Source organism: Mustela nigripes, chromosome 7 (genome assembly GCF_022355385.1).
Source record: "Mustela nigripes isolate SB6536 chromosome 7, MUSNIG.SB6536, whole genome shotgun sequence".
NCBI lineage: Eukaryota > Metazoa > Chordata > Mammalia > Carnivora > Mustelidae > Mustela > Mustela nigripes.
In genome coordinates, this window is record NC_081563.1 from 29,647,177 (window position 1) to 29,674,885 (window position 27,709).

The 27,709-nt window shown below is 41.1% G+C and overlaps 1 protein-coding gene across 9 annotated transcripts in view; it reads right to left on the reverse strand.

Annotated features, from left to right (window-relative positions):
- LTBP1 (latent transforming growth factor beta binding protein 1) overlaps window positions 1-27,709 on the reverse strand; it is a 400,132-nt gene that overhangs the window by 151,802 nt on the left and 220,621 nt on the right. For all 9 annotated transcript variants that reach the window (XM_059405447.1, XM_059405446.1, XM_059405445.1 and 6 more), the window contains 2 exons: window positions 18,104-18,206; window positions 13,434-13,505 (listed from right to left, as the gene is read on the reverse strand). In XM_059405447.1, coding sequence (XP_059261430.1) covers window positions 13,434-13,505; window positions 18,104-18,206 — 175 coding nt within the window. The remainder of the gene's footprint in view (window positions 1-13,433; window positions 13,506-18,103; window positions 18,207-27,709) is intronic.

Below are 27,709 nucleotides of genomic sequence, written 5' to 3' on the forward strand. Positions count from 1 at the left end.
CTCTCTCTCTCTGCCTGCCTCTCTGCCTACTTGTGACCTCTGTCTGTCAAATAAATAAATAAAATCTTTAAAAAAAAAAAAAGACCTACATTTGGTATAATAGGGATGCTAACTTACGTTACCTACGAGAGCAAGTCATTTAGTTTCTCTTGATGTACACTCCTTTTCTGTAACACAAAGGGGCTGAGCCAGATAATTCCCAAGGTTACTTCCAGCTTAAATATTCAGACTTCAAAACAACCTGGTTGGAAATGCCAAGGAATAAATAAAGTATGACAGTTTGTGCATAATATATTACGAACAGCGTAAGTGTCCTTATGGGAACTAAATGCACTTTGATGTATCCATTCTCCTAAAGGAAAGTATGTATGTTTAACAGAGTCATAATTTACTGCCTTTTCAGTGATGTAAGTTTATACAGGAAATGAGGCATGTCCAGTAACTGAAAGGAATTAAGTACTAGGTGAGAAGAGTACATGAAGATCTTCATACTGTGCGGAACGATGAAGCTTTCTACAGATTCTGCTGTGGATATTCAGTTTTTGCTGATGGACAGAAATTCCAGCATACGATCTCACAATAGGACTCCCACTTGAAAGCAGAAAAAATACGTCTCAAGGTCAATACTTTTCCTAGCCAGACAGACCATTTGGCTACTTAATAGGGACCACTTGCTTTAGAGAATGTGTTCTCCCAGAGGACATGTGGATTCCTTCAACTCCTGTAGAAGCAGATTCACCCTGGGTGCACCGTAAAGGCATATGACGGTATATCAAAAGGTACACACAGGCTTGGATACTTTTTTATTTTTTTTAAAGATTTTATTTATTTATTTATTTATTTTTAAAAAGATTTTATTTATTTATTTGACAGAGAGAGATCACAAGTAGGCAGAGAGGCAGGCAGAGAGAGAGAGGGGGGGGGGAAGCAGGCTCCCTATGGAGCAGAGAGCCCGATGCGGGACTCGATCTCAGGACCCTGAGATCATGACCTGAGCTGAAAGCAGTGGCTTAACCCACTGAGCCACCCAGGTGCCCCAAGATTTTATTTATTTATCTGACACAGAGATCACAAGTAGGCATAGAGGCAAGCAGAGAGAGAGAGGGGGAAGTAGGCTCCCCACTGAGCCCCCAAATACCATTCTGTAGGTCTCTTTGCAGTCATGTTTGTCTCAAGCTTGACCTCAGTGCTGTAGGTTCCCTTACCTGATCTCTAACTGTCCCACCTTTGCAAATGATAACCTAGCCCAAGATGGATTTGCTCGCTAGACTCACTGAGAGGAGGCAAACCACTGTGCGAGCAACTCAACTCACTTGTAGCTCTTCTGTCTTCAGAGTAACATGATAAAAGAATTATCACCACCCCAGAGAACAGCTTGTATTTATTTCTTGCTACATGTGTGCTACACATGGAAAACACTAATAACATACACATCTCTGTTGGTCTTGGATTTCTGACTCTAGTCTACAGGCACGACATTAATTTTTCCTTGAAACATTCACAGGAGCATGAATCCATCATGGGCTTTCCTCATCACTCGTGATACAACAGTCATCTTCCCATTGATTTTATAGCCCCAGAGATTCAGGTCAAAGAGCTATTGGAAAATACAACGTGCTAATGACTCACTTCACCACTGTCTTTCCTGAAGAAAAGTGAATAAAATAAACAGACACTTCCTTTTTGAATCCTATCCCAGTGATATAAGCACAGTAAGAAGACACACTAGAAAAAGACTCTCAAATGGATCAGAATGAGTCCCAAATTGGTTCTTAAATGCTGAAACATGAAGCTTAAGTCCAGACCAAAAGCTGTTTAAGTTCTATCGAAAATTCTGTGCTTACTTAAACTAGAAACTACAGCAGAAGCTCCAGAAAAATGCCTAGGAGGGTAAAAGAAACCCTTCAAATCAGTAACACATCAATGCTCTCTTAGTCACTGACTTCTGTAAAACTTGATCCAGAATCACATTAAGTACCACAGCACTGGGATTAAAACACTAAATATAGCAGAGCACTATGATGAATTTCTGGCAGCTAAATAAAAAGAATTTTAAACATTTTAAAGTGTTTTGAAGAACTGACTTATCAAGTCTGATGGGCTTCAGACTTAACTTCTACCTACTGATTTTCTACTGTAACTTTCCAAATACATAGCAAGAACAATGGATTCTAAATCTCATATTTATACCCACACTGCCGTCGCATACACATTCCCTATTTCTTCCTAGAAAGAAATAAACATCACAAAAATCAATGCCCTTAGGTTGTGGAACTGAAAGCAACTTTAGAGACAATGCTAACTAGAGAATACTGCATAGACAGAGAAGTCAGAGAACACACTGAAGAAATGGGAAAATGTATTGAAAAGATTTTAAATGAAGACATCAATGGCTATTATCACATCACTGGCCAGAACTGTGAATATTAGGAATTGGTACTGGCCACATGTTGCTGAGTGAAAGGAGCAACCATGAAAGAACAGAGACTAGACAATCTGGAAAATCATTAAAAAACCCAAATTGACCTATTCTTATAAGAGTCAGGCTAGGATTATTTCTGGAAAACAGAGTGCATTGTTCTACATCCAGTTACACATAGATACAAAGTTTATTTAAAAATATAATGAACTAGGGGCGCCTGGGTGGCTCAGTGGGTTAAAGCCTCTGCCTTCGGCTTCGGTCATGATCTCAGGGTCCTGAGATCAAGCCCCACGTTGGGCTCTCTGCTCAGCGGGGAGCCTGCTTCCCTCTCTCTCTCTGCCTGCCTACCTGCCTACTTGTGATCTCTCTCTCTGTCAAATAAATAAATAAAATCTTAAATATATAATGAACTACACAGTTTCTAATATAATCACCAGAATAGTGTTTTTCTTCACCAGTACTTTGTCAATATGGCTCCTTACATAGAGGTAAAGTGACCTCACATTAATATAAGTAAATATCTTCATTTCCTTTTTCCCCAGGCAAAGGCACTTCTATTTCTTGAGTCAGGGTAAAGCATCAGGATGTTGCAGACTGATTGTCAAAATGACCCCAATTCTCCACCTCTCTACTTCTCCCCACCTTTCACTACGTGACTTCACAGGTCCTCCCAGGAAGGGATAGAGTCCAATTCCCCTCCCCCTGAATGTGAGCGGGTCTTGTGACTTCGGGTCTTGTGACTTCTGACTTTCAGCCACTAGACTAGGTGGAAGAGACAGTGTATCAATTCCAAGCCTTGGCCTAAAAAGCTTTGTGTGCTTTTATTCTCTTTTGGAGCCCTGCTATGCCATGAGAACAGCGCACGTTAGCTGCCCGGAAGATGAGAGACTGCGGAAGACAGTGGAGACATCCCAGCCAAGACCATCCTACACCGTCCAGCCCTGGGCACCAAGCGGCAGATTACAGATGCCTGACTGAGCCTGGCTGAGCTCACCCACACCTGCTGCGAGGAGAGAGGATACCAGAAAAGGAGTGCTCCAGCATCCAAAGGAGCTTGAGCTTACACAAAAGCACAGAAGCATAAATACAAAACAAAATCATACAAATTAACACAAATGCATTTAGAAGCATAAATATTCTACTCATTAAAGACTTCTGGAAAAAACTGAGGAGGTACAATGACTTACTAATAATATCAAAAAAAAAAAAAGCTTTTAAATGACACAGCAGACACATTTACAAGACAACTTGCTATAAAAATAAATGATGTCTGGAGAACTTTATGATTTCTAAACCAAACCAGCAAAGGAGCCTGAGCGAAACACAGACTGTGAAAGGACTGGCGAGTATCACACTGCCCGTCATGGTTTCCCCACCTGTAACAAACAGGTGTGGTCATGGTCAAGAATTAAAGACCTGACAAAATGTGTTAAAGTACTTCCAGTAGGGGGCGCGTAGGTGGCTCAGTTGGTTAAGCATGTGCCTTTGGCTCAGGTCATGATCCCAGAATCCTGGGATCCAGCCCCACATCAGCAGGAAGCCTGCTTCTCCCTTTCCCTCTGCCTGCCTCTCTGCCTACTTGAGTTCACGCATCCTCTATCAAGTAAATAAATAAAATCTTAAAAAAAAAAAGTACTTTCTGAGAACCCGGGTGGCTCAGTCAGTTCAGTGAGCATCTCTTTTTTTGTTTTTTAAATAATTAAAAATTTTTTTTATAAACATGTAATGTATTATTGGCCCCAGGGGTACAGATCTGTGAATAGCCAGGTTTACACACCTCACAGCACTCACCATAGCACATACCCTCCCCAATGTCCATAACCCCACCACCCTCTCCCTACCCGCCTCCCCCGGCAAGCCTCAGTTTGTTTTGTGAGATTAAGAGTCTCTTATGGTTTGTCTCCCTCCCGATCCCATCTGGTTTCATTTCTTCTTTTCCTACCCCCCAGGCCCCCCGCCATGTTGCTTCTCCATTTCCTCCTATCAGGGAGATCATATGATGGTTGTCTTTCTCTGATTGACTTATTTCGCTAAGCATAACACCCTCTAGTTCCATCCACGTCATTGGAAATGGCAAGATTTCATTTCTTCTGATGGCTGCATAGTATTCCATTGTGTGTGTGTGTGTATATATATATACACACCACATCTTCTTTATCCATTCATCTGTTGATGGACATCGAGGTTCTTTCCATAGTTTGGCTATTTTGCACATTGCTGCTATAAACATTCAAGTGCACATGCCCTTTTGGATCACTACGTTTGTATCTTTAGGGTAAATATCCAGTAGGAGCATCTGATTCTTGATTTTGGCTCAGGTCACGGTCTTGGGATTGTGAGATCGAGGCCCAAGTCAGGCTTGCTGCGGGGCATGGAGCCCGGAGCCTGCTTGGGATTCTCTATTTTCCCCCACCTCGGCCCCTTCCCCTCACCGTGGTCTGTCTCTCTCTCAAATAAATAAATAAATAAATTCTTTAAAAAAAAACTTTCATAAACTATAAACAGCTACATACATGCTAGTAGCACAGGAAGGAAAGCCCTGGCTGCAGAAGTAAATTCTACCACTCTCTGGCTATGTAACCCTCCATTAGTTAATTTCTTTGAGCCTCAAGACTCAGTTTCATTATCAGTCAAAAAAAGGGGCGCCTGGGTGGCTCAGTGGGTTAAAGCCTCTGCCTTAGGGTCATGATCTCAGGGTCCTGGAATCAAGCCCCACATCAGGCTCTCTGCTCAGCGGGGAGCCTGCTTGCTCCTCTCTCTCTGCCTGCCTCTCTGCCTGCTTGTGATCTCTGTCTGTCAAATAAATAAAATCTTAAAAAAAAGATACTACTACTTATCTCAGAGGGTTGTTAGATTATGACATACCTGAAACATCCAACACAGTGGCCCCACCAACTGGGCTCTCAGTAAATGCTAGTAAGATACATACATGGGCAGGGAAACATATGCAAGCAACAATGACCAGAAAGGAAACGTACTGCATTAGAAAAAAGAAAACTATCAAGTTATTCTTATGCAAGTAATACCATAAGGAGAAAAGCCTCATGTCACTAAAATCAACAGTAATTAGAAATAGAGCAACAGGGGCACCTGGGTGGCTCAGCTGGTTAAGCACTCAACTTGATTCTGGCTCAGGTCATGATCTCATTGGTGGTGAGATCTAGATCTGCGCCAAGGGGCTTCTTGCTGAGCGTGGAGCCTGCTTGAAGATTCTCCCCCTCTGCCTCTTCCCCTCCCCCCAGTAATTAAATCCTTTAAAAAAAATACCTGGGAAATATATTTTATAAATATTTTCATATCTATATATTAAATTAGATTTAGATCAATTAATTAGATTAATTAGATATTAAAATATAATATTTTCTATATTTAAATAGAAATATACAGGGCCTATGTAAAGAAAAAGAGACTATTTCACTGCCCTCTGTGTGTTTTCAAATTTGTAAAGAAAGGAAGCAGAAGAGGAGAGGAGGGATACGGTGAATAAACTCTCTAGTGATAGTGAGAAGGGAACTGGACATCATGCAGCGTTCACGGGAAGAATCACAGCTTGGAACCTGTAATTTCTCTTGTAAATTTAACCACAGATTCATTGAAGCTTCATGTTCAAGTATGCCGGTAACAGTATACAGACTACAAAAAAAAAAAGAAACTAATCTGGAAATAGCATTTTAGGGGGATGGCTAAATGAATTATCCTATATCCATTTAATTGGTTACTACGTCAGCATTAAAACAATTTTTCTAAGATTTCATAGCATCAGAATGTATTATGTATTAAGTAAAAAAGAAAAAGTTTCACTTCTCACTTATCCATGAATTATAATCTCAAAAAATATATACATACATATGATTGGCAGAAACTATAGCAAAATGCATCAGTTTTTGAGGGAGGTTAAGGTAATTTATATTTCTATACATTTCTTTAGTTTCTAAATTTCAAACAATAGGTACCATTTATTTTCCAAACAGCAGAGGCAATGTGTTTGTTTTAAAGAATAGGTTTTTAAACCAGAAATTTCTTTCTTCTGGTTCATTTTTTTTTTAAAGATTTTATTTATTTATTTGCCAGACAGAGATCACAAGCAGGCAGAGAGGCAGGCAGGCTGGGAGGAAGCAGGCTCCCTGCTGAGCAGAGACCCCCCCCCCCCCTATGCAAGGCTCGATCCCAGGAGGCTGGGATCATGATCTGTGCCAAAGGCAGAAGTTTTAACCCACTGAGTCACCCAGACTCCCCTCTTCTGATTCATTTCTTAAGCATTTACTATATGCTGCTTTGATATTTTAATTTTATGATAACAGTGATCTTCTAAGGGCAAGAATTGAGTCTTATTATATTCTAATACTTCTCAAAGTACTCCCACTTAAATCATCATTAACTAAAATGAGTGAGATAATGAATGGCAGATGGTTAATACATTGATGCTGTTGGCTACTTAATTACAACAGGAGAAAAGACAATCTTTGAATAACATTTAATTTATATAATTTGAAGCTTTCTCAATGCATTTTTAGCACCCTCAAAGAAAATTTGTAAAAATATGTACACATTAAATACCACATTTAATACTGATATCTTGAATTTTAAAGAGCTCAACCCTGATATGGATAAATGTCAAAGAAATGTTACACAGACACTTCGTGCTTTGGCATTCTCTCTTGTTCCAAATACACAGCAACTGCCCATAAATTATAAAAGAAAATTAAAAATAAAAAACACGACAAATATCCCAGTAAACCTAAGATACATGGCAGTAGATGGAGCCATTGAATTTCTGGGGCTAGTGACTAGGAAGAAACATGGGCAGCCAAGAATTTAGCAACTGAAGACAGGAACCTGAAGGGAACTGTGCAGAAATTTCTTCCTTAGCAACTGAAATCCCACTAAACTTTTCAACATGCTTAAAAAGTTAAATGAATGAACACCTTCTAAAGAAACAAGAACAGGTAGCTTTGAAAAATCATCAGAAATTCAGAAGAGGAAAACAGTCTCAAAACAAAAGTATAATGGATGGGATAGAGTCCAGATGGGCAGAATAAAGCAAGAATTAGAAAACTGTAAGATGGAACTGAGGTATTCATTCAAAAGCAGCCAAAGAAAGAAAGGACAAAAGGATACAAGCACGAAAGACTTATTCAGAGGCATGAAATTCAGAGAGGTTCCCAAAACTAGTCAACAGGAGTTTAGCTGAGAAGGTGGTGGAAAAACAGAATCTGCAGAGATAATAGCTGGTCATTTTTCAAATCTGAGAAGAGACATGACTACCTGGATTGCCAACACACTCTGTCTACTGAAAAAAGTCAAAATAAATGCAAATATTGACACAGCATGATAAAACAGCAAAAAAAAAAAAAAAAAAAAAAAAGATTCAAAGATCTCAAAAGAGAGAACAAGAGAATATCTCCAAAGGAGGAAAAGTATCAAAAAGAAGTTGGAATACTTCAGTATAATGTATTGCTAGAAAACCACTTAGAGCTGTACACCTGACCAGTCTTTTTTTTTTTTTTTAAGATTTTATTCATTTATTTAACAGAGATCACAAGCAGGCAGAGAGGCAGACAGAGAGAGAGGGAAGCAGGCCTCCCGCCGAGCAGAGAGCCTGATTCGGGGCTTGATCCCAGGACCCTGAGATCATGACCTGAGTAGAAGGCAGAGGCTTAACCCACTGAGCCACCCAGGTGCCCCAGGACCTTGAGATCATGACCTGAGTCGAAGGCAGAGGCTTAACCCGCTGAGCCACCCAGGTGCCCCCTGACCAGTCTACTTATAGAAGAAGCTCAAAAGAAAAATTTTTTCAGACCTCTAAAGTATGTACTTCTTAGGGGCCCTCATTTAAAGAACCATGAAAGAACATCATCTTGAAATACAGACTGGCAAATACAGGACACACAATTAAATTTGAGTTTCAGATAAACAGGTACTTTTTAGTATGTATGTGCCAACCAAATTATTTGCTAGTTATATGAGATTCAAGTTTAACTCAGTGTCCTATATTTTATCAGGGAAACCTACTTTTAAAAAAAACCCAGAAAGTAAGCACAGGATACAAGAAACGATGCTGACTGCAAACCTCATAAAATAGATTAAATTCATTTAATAACTAACTATATGGGGAAAAAACCATCTCAGTTTCCACTAACTGTACCTCTGAAAGTAACTGTAAAATGATGACTCTACGTGAACCCAGCACTATACCACAGCCACATTCTTTTCTCCAGCCAAGCAAGTTTTCTTAAAACCTGTACTTTCTAGTTTTCTCAAAGTACTTGAAGACCAGTCTTCTTCTATATGCTTACCATACTGAAGTCATAACTTTTTATAATGATTAAGAGGTCTGAAATAGAAGCTATAGTTCAGCCAACCTCTTCAGAACCCAAAAATCCCATGTATGGCTTACTGATGTGGAGCAAGTTTCATTTAATAATCGAGAAATGCCCCTGAAAAAAAATGTCCATTATCCTATGTTCCAAACAAAATCTGGTTTCAAATGCAGTATGGGGCAACATCTTAAAGAAGCTCCAGAGTGAAAGTTTTGTATTGGGTATGATGATGTCCCATGGATCTGTTTTGTAAATTTATTTTATTAAAGCAGAAAAACCGGTGTAATAAAATGACACCAAGAGAAAGTTATGTGGGCAGCTCTTTCATATTTGCTTTAACAGGCTCATCTGGAGTCAGCTAAAATTTAGCTCGTTGGGAGAATGAACAAAGCAAATTGTGTCCTGCTGATTCCAACTAATTTAATTACACTAAGTTCAAGGTCAGGAAGGATGTCTTAGTCATTACTTATCCTTAGTCTGTAGCTCAGGAGAGCCTTGCCAATTAATAGCTGGGGAGTCACTAAATATTTTTAAATTTAATATTTTTGAGACTATCTATGAAAAAGGAATACACAAACACTGGATCATGAAAGTGTAGATGTCTCTTACTTACATATTTTGGCATTGCTAAAAAATGCACAAAATAATACTAGCTGGGTTTTATCCCTATAGCTCATGAAGTGGTTATTTTCAATGGATCCAAAGAGGTATTTGTTTTTAACAAAAGATTTCACTGAACAGATGGGTCCCCAAGTAATTTCAGAACCAAATGTATTTTTAAAGCTTGGATTGATGTCTAATTTTGTAAGAGTTCATTCATCTCGTGACAAACTAATGGGCAAGCGAGAGTTCTCAAAATGCAGGAAGAACTGAGCTCTAGAGTTGGGGAGGATGAAAGCAGGCATTCCTATTATCCTATGCGGGAGGCACGAACTCCTTTAATTCTAGCTCTACATTGAACTTTTGCACAATAATTGAACGACAATTCCACCATGGAATACGCTTGTGTTGTTTGTTATGATAAATGAAGGAAATTACAACAATTCCGTCATGTTAAGGGTAGCGAGGGCAGGTTTTAAGCTCCGTGTGTGTAGATGTAATAAATCATTCCTTTGAAAAGATAATTGCAGCACCGCTAGAGAGGAGAAAAAAGCCGGACTTTGAGGGCAATTATTCCAAAGCTCCTCAAATTAACTTGTGCACAGTTGGTTCTTTGTGACTGAGCCCACATTACTAAACGTTGTTTCAGGACATTAGTTCGCTTAGGTGAAGGAAATAATGTAATTCTAGTTATTAATCACTTTAATGTTAAATGTGCTTTGTAAACTGAGAAGACATTAAACTCTAAGAATAATGTGGAACGCACAAGCAATTAGTGGTTAATGGGCTCCTTTTGAAAAGCTCTAGCAAAACAAAATCAAAAGCTTCAAGTTCTCGGAAAAAAGAGTGTACATATGTAATGTGAGAAAGTTCTACTTAATTTTGCTGACTAATAGTGTCACAAAGGGAGTGAAATTAATCCCTTCTCTCAAAAGTAATTTTAATAGGTTATGATGAATGAAATCATATTATTTTATGAGTCAACCTCCTCTATAGTGTAATTTAGCAGTGTCTTTTGGAGGCACCATGAAATAGAATTTTCTGTGATACTTCACTCCAGAATCCACGCCAAAAAGCGTAACGCTGTTCTGCAAATATCCTCCTAAGACAAATGTAAGCCAGGATTTGGTGTTACTGACCATCAGTGCAAAGAACGAGATGGAACCATTAAGATAGGCTCAGTATGAACAAAACTTGCGAAAGGCCACTCCATACCAACCATACCAGAGAAGGGAAATACAAAATTAACAACAATAATCAAGCAATTATTTAAAGGATTCTTCATTCTATTTCGCTAAATAAGACAACCAGGGTAATAGGTGCAAATTTTTACTTCCACTTCCATCATGGTTTTTTTTTTTTAAATACTGGTAGAACCTTGAACCAGCTAGAAGGAGGAATATATTGGATAACCATCCTTTCTTATTACACAAAATCAAATTATTATTAATTACTTTGACTCCTATTACTCCTCACAACAGATGGCATGTCTTCTGTTCTAATGAGCTATATCTACATCAGTCATACTTCCAGATACATATAAAATCAGTAAACGAGGTCATGCGGCACATGGAAAAGGATGTGGTTTAGGAGTTCAAGCCTGGTCGGGCCTCTTATTATCTGTGTGATCTTGGTAAAGTTACTTACTCTCTCTGTGTCTCAGTTTTAATTGGGATTCATAACGTCCATATCCCATACCCCATCCCATCGCAACCACAAAAACATGTATACTCTTTATCATTTGCGGTTGGGAAAAGGTGACATTCTGGAGAATGTCTGCCATTGAGGCACACAGGTTTATAATGGAGAAGGATAAGTAGGGATCCTCGTCTGTTTACAGTCTAAGGAGCGGGCGGGTATACCTCATCACAGGGGACACTTGGGGAAACTTCCTGTCTAGGGGTTAAAATCTGGGGGACAGACCGAGATGTCATTTCTTTCTTCTCATCCACAGCCAACAGAACACTGAGAGCATCAGACAACTGGAATGTACCTACAAAGTCACACAAACTCACGCTCTGCCCAGGAGAGACACGTCCCTGGCTAGCTGTAATAAGGGTCTGCTGGATCACCTCCACATGCAGGAAGTTCAGCACTTCCAAAGGCATTTCAGTGCTGGTGAATGCTAGTCCACACAAAAAGTTTGCTTGTAGTTATAAATATGCTTCCTTTCAACTCCATCCTATGGACTGTTTTTGTTTTTTTTTTTTAAGATTTTATTTACTTATTTGACAGAGAGAGAGATCACAAGTAGGCAGAGAGGCAGGCAGAGAGGAAGCAGGCTCCCCGCTGAGCAGAGAGCCCAATGCAGTTCTTGATCCCAGGACCCTGAGATCATAATCTGAGCCGAAGGCAGAGGGGTGAGCCACCCAGGTGCCCCTGGACTGGTTTTTTGAAGGAACTCATCAGATACTCGTTTTGTAGGACAGTTAATCAAACATTTAAAGGCTGGTTTGTACGGCAGTTGGCTACATGTCTCTTCAGTCTGCACTTCTCCAGGGCTAAACACCCTCAGGTTTCCAGGCCCTTAGCAAGCTTTGTTGTCCTTATCAGCCAAGAGACAATGAACACCAAACACCCAAACCTCAAATGCAGTCTGAATGGTAGAGGACAAGACTGTTACTTCCAAGCTCATTCTGCTTCTACTAACACATTCTAAAAATGGGCTAGGGCTTGTCATATAGATTTGTATCCAAATCTGTGAAGCAGTCACTTCATTTACACTGTAGAACATATATTCATTCGACATATTCCTTCTTCCATCCATTTAATTCAATCTTCCCTCTTTTCACAGAATCTTTTGAGGATGTCTTAAATTCTACTGATTCCTAGGTAATATTGATTAATCCATTATTCCCATTCCTAAGGTTTACAGAGGTTTTCCAGTAAGTGTCTTGAGCAGTTAAATCTAACTTTCCCAATACTCTTTCACATGAGGGCTTATCATATTTTAAGGCAAAACTTTTTTAAACACATGGTACACCTCTGTGAATTTCAAAAGAAAATTCTTTGTTTGCTAAAAAGCTCTACAAATCGTAAAAGTTAGATACAATATGGAACAGCTTGAGAAAATTCTCAGGTAATTAAGATAGTCCACTGAAACGAGCCCTTTTGGTAGGAATTAATCCATACTTTGTAACATTACCTTAATTTACTCTGTCCTACAAATACTTACCAGTCAAGGATACAGAGCCCCAGACAACAAGTCAGAAAACATGTGCTGTATTCCTGACACAGGTCTGGGTTCACTAAGATTCTTAAAGGCTCTTTATTTCAACACAGACATACTTCTAAGTTACTAATAATACCTTTATCCCAGATGTGTAAGGGGAAATTAAGAGCATTAATTGAACATTTCACAAAGTAAGTGACATAAAATTTGCTATCATCTTTGTGTACTAAATGAGGCATTAGTCAGTCTGAGTTCTAACCTCCATTCCAGACTCATGAAAGCCTCTTAGCCAGTCTGGGCTTGTACATCTCCATCTATATGGTACAGACGCTGGGCCAGGCTAAATGATCTCTGAGGATCCCTCTGCTTGCTCAACTCTGCTACATGGTTCAGAAAAAACTGAGCAAAGTACTCAGGACACTTCATATTTACCTACACAGCTTTAACTTTGCCTAAGAGTGCATTCATCCTGATATTTAAGACCTCAATGCTTCAAGGTGGCTAGCAATATTCTGGTGAGGGGGGAAAAAAAGAACTCTCCTACCCAATCATGTGTCTGCAAGGAAGCAGTACTGCTAGGAACATGTGTGTAGTCATCTGCACATATGCATCTGCCCACACGTGGACAGGCAGTGACTAACCTGGAGACCACAAGGGGCTCCGTAATGGAATCTAATCTCCTGTGAGTTTCATCACAAATTAATATAAGGGGATAAAAAGTTCCATGAAGTTTAAATACTAATTCTAGTAACCATACACTAAAACTCTTTTATTTCCTTAGAGCTAAACTGAGTAAGGAGGTAGTCACCGCTATGACCTTTGCATACTGAGCTAATGAGCGAAAACATGATAAAACAACTCAAGATTCCTCAAAATCCAAAACAATGAAGTCCACACCAATGAATTCAGTTAAGCTTACCTTGACAAAAGGTGTTGTTAACCCGCTTGTAACCTTGTAGACATTCCATCATTTGGTTATATCCATGATAAGCTGTAAGAAGACATAATTCTTTGTTACATACTTACGTTCTTACAGTCCTAATCTACCAGTGTGATAACCCAAGCCACCGAAGTCATCAGTGGTCTGTCCTACTCATTTCTAAGATACCCAACTCAATATATAGCCGTTTCTTTCACGTTACCCCTGTTTTTCAGTATACTTCCTCGTCTGCAACAGATATAGTCCCAAGTAATTGTCAGCAAATCTTGATTATATTAATCCAAAGAATCATAAGACTATATTTTCTTAAAATTAGTGATTATTTACATTACAAAGGATCTATTCCTCCCCAGTGATCTGCTACAGGCATTTTAATTTTCTTATAAGTTGAACATACATCCTGGCCTGCTTGGGACAGGCCTGGGTTAAGACAGCTGTTTTAGCGAAGTTCATTAATAATAGCACTCCATTTCACTCTCAGAAGCGTCCCAGTTTCAACAATAAATGGTATGCTCACCTAAATACTGGCTCACATATTCTGGTAATGAGGGATTCTTACTACTAGGAACCTGAGAATAACAGGAGATGAAGAGAAGAAGCCAGGGGATGAGAAGGGCTGCTGTGATCATGGGTATGGTTCATCACCCAGAATTTTCACCAACAATACAATGTTGACATTACCAATCACCAACAAAACTGGATTCACTGATTCTGAAACCCTTAAGTGAGACTCAAGAGACTTTGTGGCATATTGGATACAGGATAATTTCAGGGACCAAGCAGACCTGAGTTCAAATCTTGGCTCTGCCTATCAAGCTCTGCAACCTTAGGAGACAAGCTTTCTGGGTTTCAAATGGTGAGTCCATACAATGCGAGTATTCACATCTACTGAGCAGGTCAGGGCTGTTGTGGATTTTTAGATATAATTTATGCGAAACGATCACCACCGTGCCTGACAAAACCACTCACAAGATGAAAAATGCCCTTATTTTCTGCCATAAAATATTCTTCCATTAAGAAGACCATGAGCAGGGCGCCTGAGTGGCTCAGTGGGTTAAAGCCTCTGCCTTCGGCTCGGGTCATGATCCCAGGGTCCTGGGATGGAGCCCCACATTGGGCTCGCTGCTCGGCGGGGAGCCTGCTTCCTCCTCTCTCTCTACTTGCTTACTTCTCTGTGATCTCCGTCTGTCAAATAAATAAATAAAATCTTAAAAAAAAAAAAAAAAGATGACCAAGAGAAATAGAAAATGGGCAATAATCAAAATAGGGTGGATGGTGAGACCACTAAAAAGACCTGAACAAGGAATAAAGAGGGAAAATTCAAAATAAAAAGAAATTTTTCTTTTGGAAAATAAAATTATTTGGGCCCTAACACACACTCTTTATTCTCCCCACCTCTCTCCTCCTTCACTTCCTTTCTCTGCTATACATCCTGTCTCTTCAGATCCTTCTGAATTCTGGGAGAACGTTATAGTGAGGAGTCCTGGAACAGTGAGTTATAAGGAGGAAGAAAGTGACATGTTCAAGCTCCTTGGCCACATAACTCGTCTTCCACAGAATGGAAACCCCCTGGAGCAGGGTGCCTCCAGAGATTTTGGGATCTCTGTCCGTGAACTGTTCAAAGGCAAAAGAGAGGCTATCTTGTTTTGAAAGTTCCAACAGTCATCCACCTCAAGGCAGAGATCCAGAACAGACGATCTCTTCAGGTCCTCCTCAGCTTAGGATTCGATGTTAATTTTCTTCTAAAAACTTTTAAAGGACCAGTGACTTGTTCACGCTAAGTACATTTTTAATAGATTACAGAGTATCTAATGGAATCATTTGCAGATTTAAAATTAAGTTTTTGCAGTAAAAACTGATCAACAATGAAAGGTCTTTCTGTATGTGGCTGAACAAAAACTTCAAACATTAAATAAGAACCACTTGAAAACTGAAGTTTGAACTACTTTAAGTGAAAAATTTTTTTTAAAAAGGGCATGGAACACAAAACCATAGCATATAGAGCCAAGGAAAGTCTGCTCTCTTCCAAAATGAATATGATTTAGAGAGTAGTATGAACCAAGGAAAGGAAAGTTTCTAAATGACACAGGAAGAATGTGACCCTGAGTGTGTTTCTTGGGAGTGAGTCACTTAGGACAGCACAAACAAAGTAAATGTCACGATGTTAATAGTTTACTTCAGTCATAATCCACAGCCCTTCCTGACATGAAATCCATAGCTTCAATTTTATACATTACGTGAGCCAACATGAATTTATTTTCATCAGCATTTAGTCAGAAGTGATAGCAACTTTGTACTTTCACATTCTCCTTAAATCATTACTAGCACTAAAATATAGAATTAACAAAACCATTTATAGCAATGAATTTATTTATACTCAGACAACACAATTCTTTTTTTTTTTTAAAGAAAACACAATTCTACCTAAAAACAACAGAAGGTCAAGAATAGAGGTTAGGGATTAAGAAACAACAAGAATCTAGGATTCACTTTACCCCTAACTTCTGTCCCTCTCTTGCAACTTTGGAATTCAGAAAATGGAGGAAAGGGAGGCAGTTAAGCAAAAAACACAGAGAGAAGGAGGGATAAGAAAAAGAAACAAGATAAGCAAAAAGATGGAACAAGTATTAGAGAACATGAACTTGGCCCCAGAATAAAGTTGGAAGAATTGGACTTTAGCTTCTGCAGTCCTTAGACCTAGAGCAGGGAACACACTACCCCCTCCACAATATTTCTACAGACAAACTTACACAGTATAATGAGGGATAGGCCATTAAAAAAAAAAAAATCAAAGCTTTTACAACATTTTAAATACAGACTCTTGTTTCATGATCCATAAAACTTAACAGCAAATGACCAAGTTGGGAGTCAAACTCAGGTCTACTGAGCTCCAAAGTCCATACTCTTTAAATCATATCAAATCTCTCCAGAATAATTTTAGGCTTCCAGAATAATTTTAGGCTTCCAGAATAATTTTAGGCACATGGATCTTTCAGTGAGGAGGAGCTATCACACTCAACCCACTTACTGGAAATCCACATTACCAATCGTTATTAAATCAGCATAGAAGTCCACAGGGGACATTCTCAGTAATGAAGGTCTTTATTTATGTGACTCCCTAAATGAAGAATTCACTAGTTACGGGAAACTTTGGTGGGTGTTTTCACAAATCAGTCCTCAAAAAAAAAAAAAAAGTTATCAAGAAAATAAATGAAATTTAAGGCATTACATGCTTTAATAAGCAGTTCTCAATTGCCTTCTTAGTAATTTTAGGGTTCCATATTAAAAAAAAACACATAAGTTTGAGAGACAAGGAGGTCCACATGAGAGGCAATGAGACAATTATTGACAACAAGTTACTATGACGGCAGAACAGGAGGACATAAAACAAAGCTGTGGAGTGGTGATTCTGAGACGGCAGATTCTGGATTGGACAGAGGTGTGAAAGGCAACTGAGAATATCAAATCAACAGGTGCTTAAGAAGAATAAATAAAAATTATCTAACTGAAGTAAATGAGAAATTCCTTACAATACGAAGTGTAAAAACCTACTACAAAAATCTTCAGTTATATAAGGCAAAGGAAGATGACTGAGAAAACTATCCCTTGCTTTCTTGGGAAAAATGTGATAAGTAAATATCAAAAAAAAAAATCAGGTTACCTCTATTTTTCTAAAATATTCCTCTTACGAATCAGCCGGAGTTAATGCCACATTCAAACCTAAAAATACTAACTGTAATTGGGAAAAATGTAACAGAGAGTCACAAATCTGGATTTACTCAAATCAACAGGTTCTAAAAACCAGAATTTATAGACTAAACAAAATGTGTGGTATCAATATAGATTCAAGTCACTGAGAACTGGAACGGTATAAAAAAGCAGTGACTGGGGCGCCAGGGAGGCTCAGTCAACTGAGTCTGAATCTTGACTTCAGCACAAGTCATGATGTCAGGGTCCTGGGATCAAGCCCCATGCTCTGGGGGGAGTCTGCTTCTCTCTCCTCTACCATCTCCCTCTGCCTGTGCCTTTCCCCCTGCATGTGTGTGCACAAGGGCATACACACTCAGTCCCTCTGCCCCTCAAGAAAAAAAGAAAATCATAAAAAAAAAAAAAAAAGTGGTGACTGAGAAGGGGAAAGAACTGTTTCCTTGTGATTTTTAACCTTTTTATTTAGTGAAATCTGAAAACTTAACACAAACTTCTACTGTGGCTATTAATAAAAATTCCATTTAAGGTATTTAACCTAAGAAATAACAGTTTCACTAACTTTTTATCAGTTTTTGAAACATTTATGATTTTTAAAGACATCTTACTTTTTCTTCACCTGAGGAAAATGAGCCTAGTTTAGCTCCTCAAACACTTTTTAAAAATAAGTAATAATAAGTAATAACTGATAAAAATAAAGTAATAACTGATAGTAACTTATAAAAATAAGTAATAACTGAGAACTGCTTATTAAACCACGGAATCGACAGGAAATCTTTCTCAGGCTTGCAGCAAGGTTCTGGAAATGCAAATTACAGCACCATGTTCCAGAATTTAGTTAAGAGTTCTTTGAGAGTCCAACGCTATCTCACCGTTAAACCAGTTATCGTAAGGCAACAGATAGGCTCCATTAACATTCAAAGCAATGATGAAATGTCACTTACACGGCTTCTTGGGGCATTTCTGGCATTTGTTAAAGCCCCAGGAGGTACCCACAGTTCCACAGCAGTCCTCCTGCTTTGAAAGGCCAGGGAGCGCCTTGCCACACTGCAGTGATGAGATGTGAAATATGAAGGTTAATTGAGTGCACCATGCCCAGCCCCAGAGCCCCACTGTGCTTCCCAGTCACGTTATAAAACAGTTCCCTTATTATCGACACAACTGGTGGGGGGGAGGATAAAAAAAAAAAAAAAAACCCTCAAACTTTGAAACAAAACACCAGATCAGAATCAATACAATAACAAACAAACCTATTTTTTTTAAAAGATTTTATTGATTGACTGATTTGACAGATCACAAGTAGGCAGAGAGGCAGGCAGAGAGAGAGGAGGAAGCAGGCTCCCTGCCAAGCAGAGAGCCCCATGCAGGGCTTGATCCCAGGATCCTGGGATCATGACCTGAGCCGAAGGCAGAGGCTTTAACCCACTGAGCCACCCAGACACCCGGCACAAACCTATTTTTAAGAGCTTCTTGGTAGTTCAAGAGTCTTAGAAAAATCTGTCACTACTCAGAGCAATTCATAAAACATACGTTTCCAATGCCCCCCTCCTTCCCCCCCCCCCTTTAGAAGAGTCTCAACTCAAAAGTACAACATAAACTTTTACAATTTAGTCTAACTGTCTGCTGGAAAATCTCTGCTGCAGGAACAGAGCTGTAAGGAGGTGGGGCAGGGGTGTCAACCTTGAGAATGTGGCCCAGGTCCCATCTACAGAAGGCTTTGGGTCTTCCTATAACCACAAAGGCCTCGGCAGGAACAGGACAGGAGAGAATGGTAGGAGAAATGATCACTGGCCAGATCAGCTTTTGGCAGATGAAAGCTCCAGAGAGCCAAGTGGTCTGACCAAGGGGACGTCAGCCAAGTTAGGAAGGTGCTGGCAGGTTTAAGCAAAGGCTAGTAGGCAGAAGAAGGGGACTTACAGTAGTCAAATATAGAGACCCACCTCCTCTCCTGGTAAATCACAGAAGGCCTAAGAGGCTGAGAGGCAGGGGCCTGAAGTCAGACCAACTCAATGAGGTCAGGAAGGGCCTAGCCAAAAAGAACCAACTCTGTGTACCCATCTTAAGGTCACTTGCACAAGAAAGGCCACATGGCTCTCCATCGATACTCTGTAGGCTAAGCCCAGACCCCACATCTGAGGGGTTACTCTGCCTTCCTATGCCTCAACCTCTAAAAAAGTCCTCCCAACAGTTTTCCGGGTCATCTTTCCAAAGATGAATCTGAGGACATCACTCTACGGACTAAAAACCTTCCATGACTCCCATAGTCTGAGGACTGCAAATTCCCTGGGATGATATACAAGATCTTCCTTTCCCGGCCTCAGAGCAGATGACTTTCCCTCTGCCCTCCTCCACCTCTCTACACCTAGCCTTCGGGCACACTAAAAGGCTTGATTTTCCGAACAAATGTCTTTCCAAGAGCTGGCTCGGTCCTCTCGTATACCTTATACCCTTCCTTTTCCCTTGGCCCGGCAAAGCTTTACCCTGTGAACTCCAGCTCTGAAAAGCTGTCAGGAGGAAGCCTCCTGTCTCCTCAGCTTCAGTGAGCCCCTCCTTTCTCTTCACCCCCCGGCACACCACACAGCTCCACCGCCTCCACTATGCTTTTTAATTAAATGCAGATGGATCTTACGTATCTTTATATCCCAATACGCAGTGCACAAGCTCCATAAATTCTGAAGGAAGGAAGGAAGGCACCAACAATCCAAGGAACTAAGAAACAACCCAGTTGTGGTCCATCCAGACAAGGAGTGGCTCTGTGAGAACCGGGGAAGGGTAGCAAACGCACCCAGGCTAGTGAGCGCAGCGTGGTGACAGAGAGTCTGGGCAGGGGACAGCAGGCACCTGGCAGGCCTCCAGGCCCGGGCAGACAGCATTCTGACGACAGAGGCTCTAAGTGCCCGCCGGTTCGAAATTGTAAAACAAAGTCAAGGAAGCCCTGGCACCGTTAATGAAGGTTTAGTTCCATCCTAGTTCTGAAGTCCTTAGGTTTTCGTGGTTTTCAATGATTCTGACAGGATGCCGTGTGTTCTCGAAGCAGTAAGTGAGGAGGGTTTGGGGGGAAAGGGCAGGGAGACAGGGAGGAAAGTGAACACCCCAAGAAATGAGAACCTGACAGAAGAAAAGCATACAGTGGCTGGATTCAGGTCATTCCCCAGACTCCTTTGGCTCAGTCACAGAAGGCTCACATCTGAACGAGGAAGCAGGAAGAAGGAAGAGGGGCCTGTGCTACAGGCCCAAGACTCAAAACCAGTGATGATGCTGAGAACACAGAGGTCTGTCCCCACCGCTGCATCCGGCTGCCAAGGTGCCTCCTGCTTATTTCCAGTTTTATCAAGACACCAGTGTACCTCAGATGTAGATCATTCTTGTACCAGATTCCACGGGTCCTTCTCTTCATCAAGCAAAACTTTCAACACTTGCTGATTTTATACGCTCAAAATTTTAGTAGCAGTTAAAATCCAATTTTCACCTCAGATTCCTAGAATGTTTTATTTGGTAGGGTAAGAATAAATCATCTCTCTCTACCAGGCCTCAGAAAAGGTACAAGGTTTTCATTACAGGATTCAGGCTGCTTTATCCCATGGCTTTGTTTTTGCAGGTCCAAGGCCAAGAGCAGCACAAACCAACCAAATCGATTAAATAAATGACGGTGTAGGTGGTACCACGAAACTGTGTGTTCTCAAAATTGGGCTTGCGCAAGATAATAACAGGCTGCAAGGGATGAAGTCGGGCTTCTGACAAGGCACAAAGTCTCACACATGCCCTTTGAGGTAGTTAATCATGAAGAAGCTCCCCTGTGAGCCAGAAAAGGCCCGAGAGATCTAATGTGGGCTAATGTGGGCTCTCACACAAGAGACTACACCTACCACGATGAAGTCTTACTTGGACGTAAGAAGTGGCTAGAGGAAAAAGAAAGTGGAAGAGGAGCTTTTCTCCTCCACACTGAAGGTCACACTGGAGAGACTCACAAAGAATAGGAGGAATTAGCATTCAGAATGCCCTGAGTAGCGCATTCTGCTTCTTCATGAGACGCCATCACAAGGACCCAACACTGGTTCTGCCTAACTGCATTTTTATGCTCACATTGAGGTGATTTTTGACAAGTGAAAAACACAAATGGAATTTCTCCTCAGTGTCTCATTCACCACATCTTTAGAGAAAGCCTATCTCTCATTTCAAGGCATATCTTACATGTAAGTAACCCAGAAGAAATAGGCTAAAAAATTTACAAACAATATTTAGGTATCTCAAGCCAGAAAAAAAAAAAAAAAATCTATCCCGTCAAATAAGCATTGTCCTGGAGCTCCTCGAAAAGCTCACCCACCCTCCAGCCGTACACCGGGGACACTGTCACTCCACACGTCCCTGCTAGAGTTGGGCAATGGCATGACCCCCCTAAAGCAGCAAGCAGAACGGGGCTGGTTCTGAGAACCAGGTCCTGTGAGCGTTAAGTGAAGAAAGGAGAGGCAAGACCAGGTGTGACCAGGATGGCAGAGTTCAGATACGCTGAACAAGCTTGTGGCCCAAAGCCAGGTGTGGGATGAAGAGACGAGCAGGACTAAAGGCCACAGATCACAAGAAGAGAGGATTTATGTCATCCAGCAGGAAACCTTTACCACAGTGAACACTCCTCAGCGATGGAAGACGATGACAGCTTCTCTGGGAGCGGAAGCTGGGGGACCACCTGACAGGAATGTCCAGGACATGAAGTGAGTAACTTCTATGGTTTCTGCCACATCATGGGTTCTGTGTTCAATACCTACTGATAGGTCACATTACTTGATTTATAGAAGGCAAACTACTAGACGCTGCAGACAACCTCAAGAACTTCTGATGCTCTCACAACTGCGTTCAAGACTGTATCCGGGTAGATACATTCCTAACCATCTTTTTTCAAGACTCACTTCCTTCCTCACATCAGTCTCTCCAGAGATGCTCACCCCAGACTAAGCTTCCTCCTACAGGACTTACGTAAACTACACAGAAAAGAGAAAAAGAAACAGAGCTACTCCCAGCCCCAATTCACCAGGGCACTGGCCATGATTCTTAGAAGACTGAGTGCAAGAAAATAATTCAGCGACCTTTCCTCCCTTCTGGGTCAGCACTCCGCCTCAGAAGGTAAAACTACTCAAGAACTGTTACAACTGCTCCATGAATAGCCACGTTTTACCTTTTACAACGCAAAATTATCACACGCGATGGCGCAAAAACCTTACATTTTTAAAAGCAGTTAAGAATAAACAGATTGTGGGGCGCCTGGGTGGCTCGGTTGGTTGAGCGACTGCCTTCGCCTCGGGTCATGGTCCTGGAGTCCCGGGATTGGGTCCCGTGTCGGTCTCCCTGCTTGGCGGGGAGTCTGCTTCTCCCTCGCCCTTCTCATACTCTCTCTCTCTCTCAAATAAATAAATAAAATCTATTAAAAAAAAAAAAAGAATAAACAGATTGTAGAATAATGTACTTTTCTAAATCTTGGCCTGATTGAGAAAACTTCAGATTCCAACCTCAGGTTTGAGGTGCTACCAAGGGATGGCGTTTTCTTGAGATTTGAAGTTAAGCTATGATTGTAGGTTTTTCAGATCTCCCTATAAACACCCGAGCAGGCTTCATAGTTCAAAACTTACCATTTGGCAACGAAGGGCTGTCATTTTTGTCAATTAAAAACTCACCACTGAAGATGCTTCAGAGATGAATGGTAATTTGAGGAGGTTGTGATAAATATTGGAGCATGGCTTCATAAGATTTAATTTTCATGCCTTAGAATCACTAGCACCTACAGTATCCTCATTCTGAGAGTGTTTATTGTGTTGTGCCAGGTTCTGGGGAAGGAAGATCCAGTAGTGGGTAGAAGACGACGGTGCTGGATTAGAATTAGTAAACCTGGATCTGGATCCCCACTCTCTCTCATGAGCAGTGAGATGTTCAGCAGACTGTCCAGCCTCTCTGGGCTAATAATGGGACAATGGGACAAGAATCCCAACAGCCGAAGATTGTGGTGAGAGTAAATGATGTGTGTGTGAGAAGGGCTGCCCTATCCCTGTAGCCCCTGTGCAAGGAGTGGGAGAAAGTGACCCTTAAGATGTGTTCTGCCTCAGGACACAGCATTCAGTAAACAGAGCATGGGCTGAATCCCTGGCTGCCCTCTCAGCTGGTGTCCTGTGTTCAATACAACCTATAAAATGTTCAAGAGCTGGCCATCTGTTAGCATCCTAGCATACAATCATTAAAACAGTTCAGATGGGGCGCCTGGGTGGCTCAGTCGTTAGGCAGCTGCCTTTGGCTTGGGTTATGATCCCGGGGTCCTGGGAACGAGCCCCGCATTCAGTTCCCTGTTCGGTGTGGAGCCTGTTTCTCCCTCTCCCACTCCCTCTGCTTGAGTTCCCTCTCTCACTGTGTCTTTCTCTGTTGAATAAATAAATAAATAAAATCTTTTAAAAAAAAATAGTGAGTTAAAGCCTCTGCCTTTGGCTCGGGTCATGATCTCAGGGTCCTGGGATTGAGCCCCGCATCGGGCTCTCTGCTCAAAAGGGAGCCTGCTTCCCTCTCCCGCCTCTGCCTGCCTCTCTGCCTACTTGTGATCTCTATCAAATAAATAAACAAAAAAATAAAAAAATAAAACAATTTAGATTATTCCACTAGTAAAAGGGCCACTCAATGGAGATGGCCACCATTTCAAAGACCTACTATTCAGCTTTCCTATTTAAGACACTTAAAAATGACAATCTTGGGGTGCCTGGGTGGCTCAGTGGGTTAATCCTCTGCCTTCAGCTCAGGTCATGATCTCAGGGTCCTGGGATCAAGCCCCACATTGGGCTCTCTGCTCAGCAGGGAGCCTGCTTCCTCCTCTCTCTCTGCCTGCCCCTCTGTCTACTTGTGACCGCTCCTCTGCCAAATAAGTAAATAAATAAAATCTTAAAAAAAAAAAAACACAACAATCTGAAAATACTCTTGGGAATTATCTATTATCACACGTACAGAACTCGTTTTACTTTGCAATCAGGAACCATGCTACAATGAAGCATAAATTACTGAGTTTAAATAAAGAATGTTTTCCCAAAGAGAAAAAGGCACTGGAGCCAAAAAAACAAATAACATCTTAAAATGTTAAAGTGATACCGATTTTTTATATGCACTGAAGTAAAACATGAAAGAACAGAGAAGGCTGACTCACTGCAACCCTTGCAAGAGTACGCAGGACTGTATTTAGGCAAGAGCTGAAGCAAGGCAGTGACTCAACCGCTGGGCTGGAGAGACAGATTCCAAAGAGATGGAGCAGCTCTGGCTGAGCCCAGGACTGACCACCAACTGGGAGAGGACCCAGGGGCAGGTGGGTGGGAGGGAAGGGCAGAGGAAGGCAGGCCAAAGACGGAGGAATGGAGGGAGTGGGTGGGGAAAGTCAGAGGATGAGATAGAGCTGAGCCATGGAAAATTTTCCAAATTTGGGATTCAGTTTGTGGTTAGGTACCCAAATTAATCAGGAGATCGTTCCCTTCCCCAAAGTAAGAAGATGTGGACTGCTTCCAGTGAATATATAGCATCTTTGAAGAGATGACAAACACAGAAATATTGATAAAGAGGGGGAGAGGGGAGCCTGGATGGCTCAGTGGGTTAAGCCTCTGCCTTTGGCTTGGGTCATGATCTCAGGGTCCTGGGATCGAGCCCCGCATCAGGCTCTCTGCTCAGCAGGGAACCTGCTTCCCCCTCTCTCTCTGCCTACCTCTCGGCCTGCTTGTGCTCTCTCTCTCTCTCTGTCAAATAAGTAAAATCTTTAAAAAAAAAAAAGAGGAGGCAAAAGAGGAAAAAATTATTTTTATTTAAGTATAGTTTTCTACATCTGAAATTCCCCCTCAAGAGTAAAAAAGAAATGATCAACATAGAGTATATTATTGATGGGGGGGTGGGGAGAGAAATAAATTATATCTAAAGTCAACAAGAACAGAGGACCCCAAAAAAACAAAATTGGATAATTATTAAAGGCCCATTAGCAATACTTCTCCTCCAGGAAAGAGCACAAGGGAAGGTTTGTTTTTTTGGTTTTTTGTTTTTTTTAAAGATTTTATTTATCCATGAGAGAGAGAGCATAAGCGGGGTGAGGGGCCTCCCTTCAAGCTGAGCTGGGAGCCTGAAGTGGGGCTCGATCCTGGGACTCCAGGATCATGACTTGAGGTGAAGGCAGACACTTAACTGACTGAGTCACCCAGGTGTCCCACAAGGGGGTTTTTAAGTTCAGCACAAAATGAGCTCTTTCCACAACAAATGCTATCTCCCACCAAACACACACCCAGGCATCTACATGTCCATTAGAACTGGTCCTCTCTGAAGATGAAATTGACCTTTTCACACAATCACAGTTCCTGTGGACCAAGTGAGAAGTAGTGTAAAGATGACTGTAGCAGAGTAAATGGTATGAGAACAGCTTTTTTTTTTTTTTTTTAAGATTTCATTTATTTATTTGACAGAGAGAGATCACTAGTAGACAGAGAGGCAGGCAGAGACAGAGAGAGGAGGAAGCAGTCTCCCCGCCAAGCAGAGAACCGTAAGTGGGACTCTATCCCAGGACCCTGAGATCATGATCTGAGCCAAAGGCAGAGGCTTAACCCACTGAGCTACCCAGGTGCCCCAAGAGTACAGCTTTTGAGCTTGGACCAAAAAGGGCTGGTGCTGGTTGACTTGACCAGTTACCACATGTATTATTATCATGGACAAAACTCTCAGCCTCTCACTGCCTATGTCCTCCTCTATAAAACATAACTAAAAATGCCCATTTTCACAGAGCTCTCAAGAGGAGTGAGCCATTACCTATGAGACAGTTAGATGGCCGGCATGCACAAGGTTCACAATGTTAGATCCCTTTCTCCGGGCCTAGAAACCAGGGTTGATTTAACAAAGGACTAATTAACTTAACAATTTTCAGTATGTGATGTCCCAGATTCAGTTTCTCAAGAAAAGAGATATAAAAATAATTTAGATATAGAAATATGAAAAGAAAAAGAAGATATTACATAAATTTTGCTAAAAATGTTGAGGTTTTCACAAAAGTGCTCTTTTGTGAAACACTTCAGATTATTATTGTTTCTGGCTAGTAAAAAACAATAAATGCTCAGAGAATAAATGTTGTGGAAGATTTCTAATTGTATGGACTTCATTTTAATTCTCCTCAAGAAACACAACATGATGTCACTGAATCACCATAATTCAACCAGTTAATATCAACGTTCCAACAGCAAATTTCATTTTGGGGACACTGAGATCCTTTTGGTCACCCACCATGTCTTGGTGCCAGAAGATCAAGACCATGACACCAAAATAGCAGAGCCCACTCTGCACCTCTTGCCCACAAGCACCCATGGTTTAGTCATAAAACACTGCAGAACATGGTACTCACGAAAATAGGTCCCAGAAAATCTATCTGTCCTTCTAGGTTCAGCTAGTGTTATAGACTAAATATGTGTCTCATCCCCCAGATCCCCATGTTGAAGCCCCGCGCTCTAATGTGATGACATGGGCAGGTGAGGACTTTGGGAAGTAATGAGATTTATTTTTACTTTTTTCCACACTCCCATAACTTCTATTATGAAGATAATAGCTCTACTTTATTATTGTTGTTGTTAATCTCTTACTATGCCTAATTCATTTGTAATTAAAATTTTTTTTAAGTTTTATTTAAATTCTAGTTGGTTAATATACAGTGGAATATTGGTTTCAGGAGTAGAATTTAGTGAGTCATCACTTACATCTAACACCCAGTGCTCAGCAAAAGTGGTATTTAGTGCCCTCCTTAATATCCTTCACCCACTGAGACCATCCCCTGTGCACCTTCCCTCTATCAACCCCCGCTTGGTTCTCTGTAGGGGAAGTAATTAGGTTTAGATGAAGTCATGAGAGTAGAGCTGCCATGATGGGATTAGTGCCCTTATTAGGAGGGGAATAAAGACCAGAGCACAGATTCCCTCTCTCACTATGATGTGAGCACATCAAGAAGGTGGGTGTCTGGACACCAGGAAAAGAGCCCCACCAGGAACCGGATCTGTGAGCATCACGATCTCAGACTTCCAATCTCCCCAACTGTAAGAGTAAGTTTTGGTTGTGTAAGCTACCCAGACTATGGAATTTTGTTATGGTAGCCCGAGCCAATTCATACAGATAGCAATGGTTTCTTATGAATATACCGTGTCCAAAAGAAATGGCCTAAGAGCCAGGAGGGACTAGTACAAAGAACACCAGAGTAGGAACCACAAAGCCTCAGTTCTAGTCCTCACCAGCCACAAAGTCAATACCAGATGTGAAATAAACTAATTCACTTCTCTGGACTTCAGCTTCCTCATTAATAAACTTTTAAGTATAGAATAACTGCTCATACTCAACAATGTGCCTACATTCTATGATTTTATAAAGGCTCCAGTGCAGAAGTAGAGAATAACCAGGGAGCTATGAGTGGCATGGTTTGCCGTATCAGGGAAATCCTACGAAGGTCAGTGTTCCTTAAATGTCCCGTGCCTACCAAACTGATGCAGAACATTCTCTGAGGCCTCGTGTTCACCAGTCCTAACGAC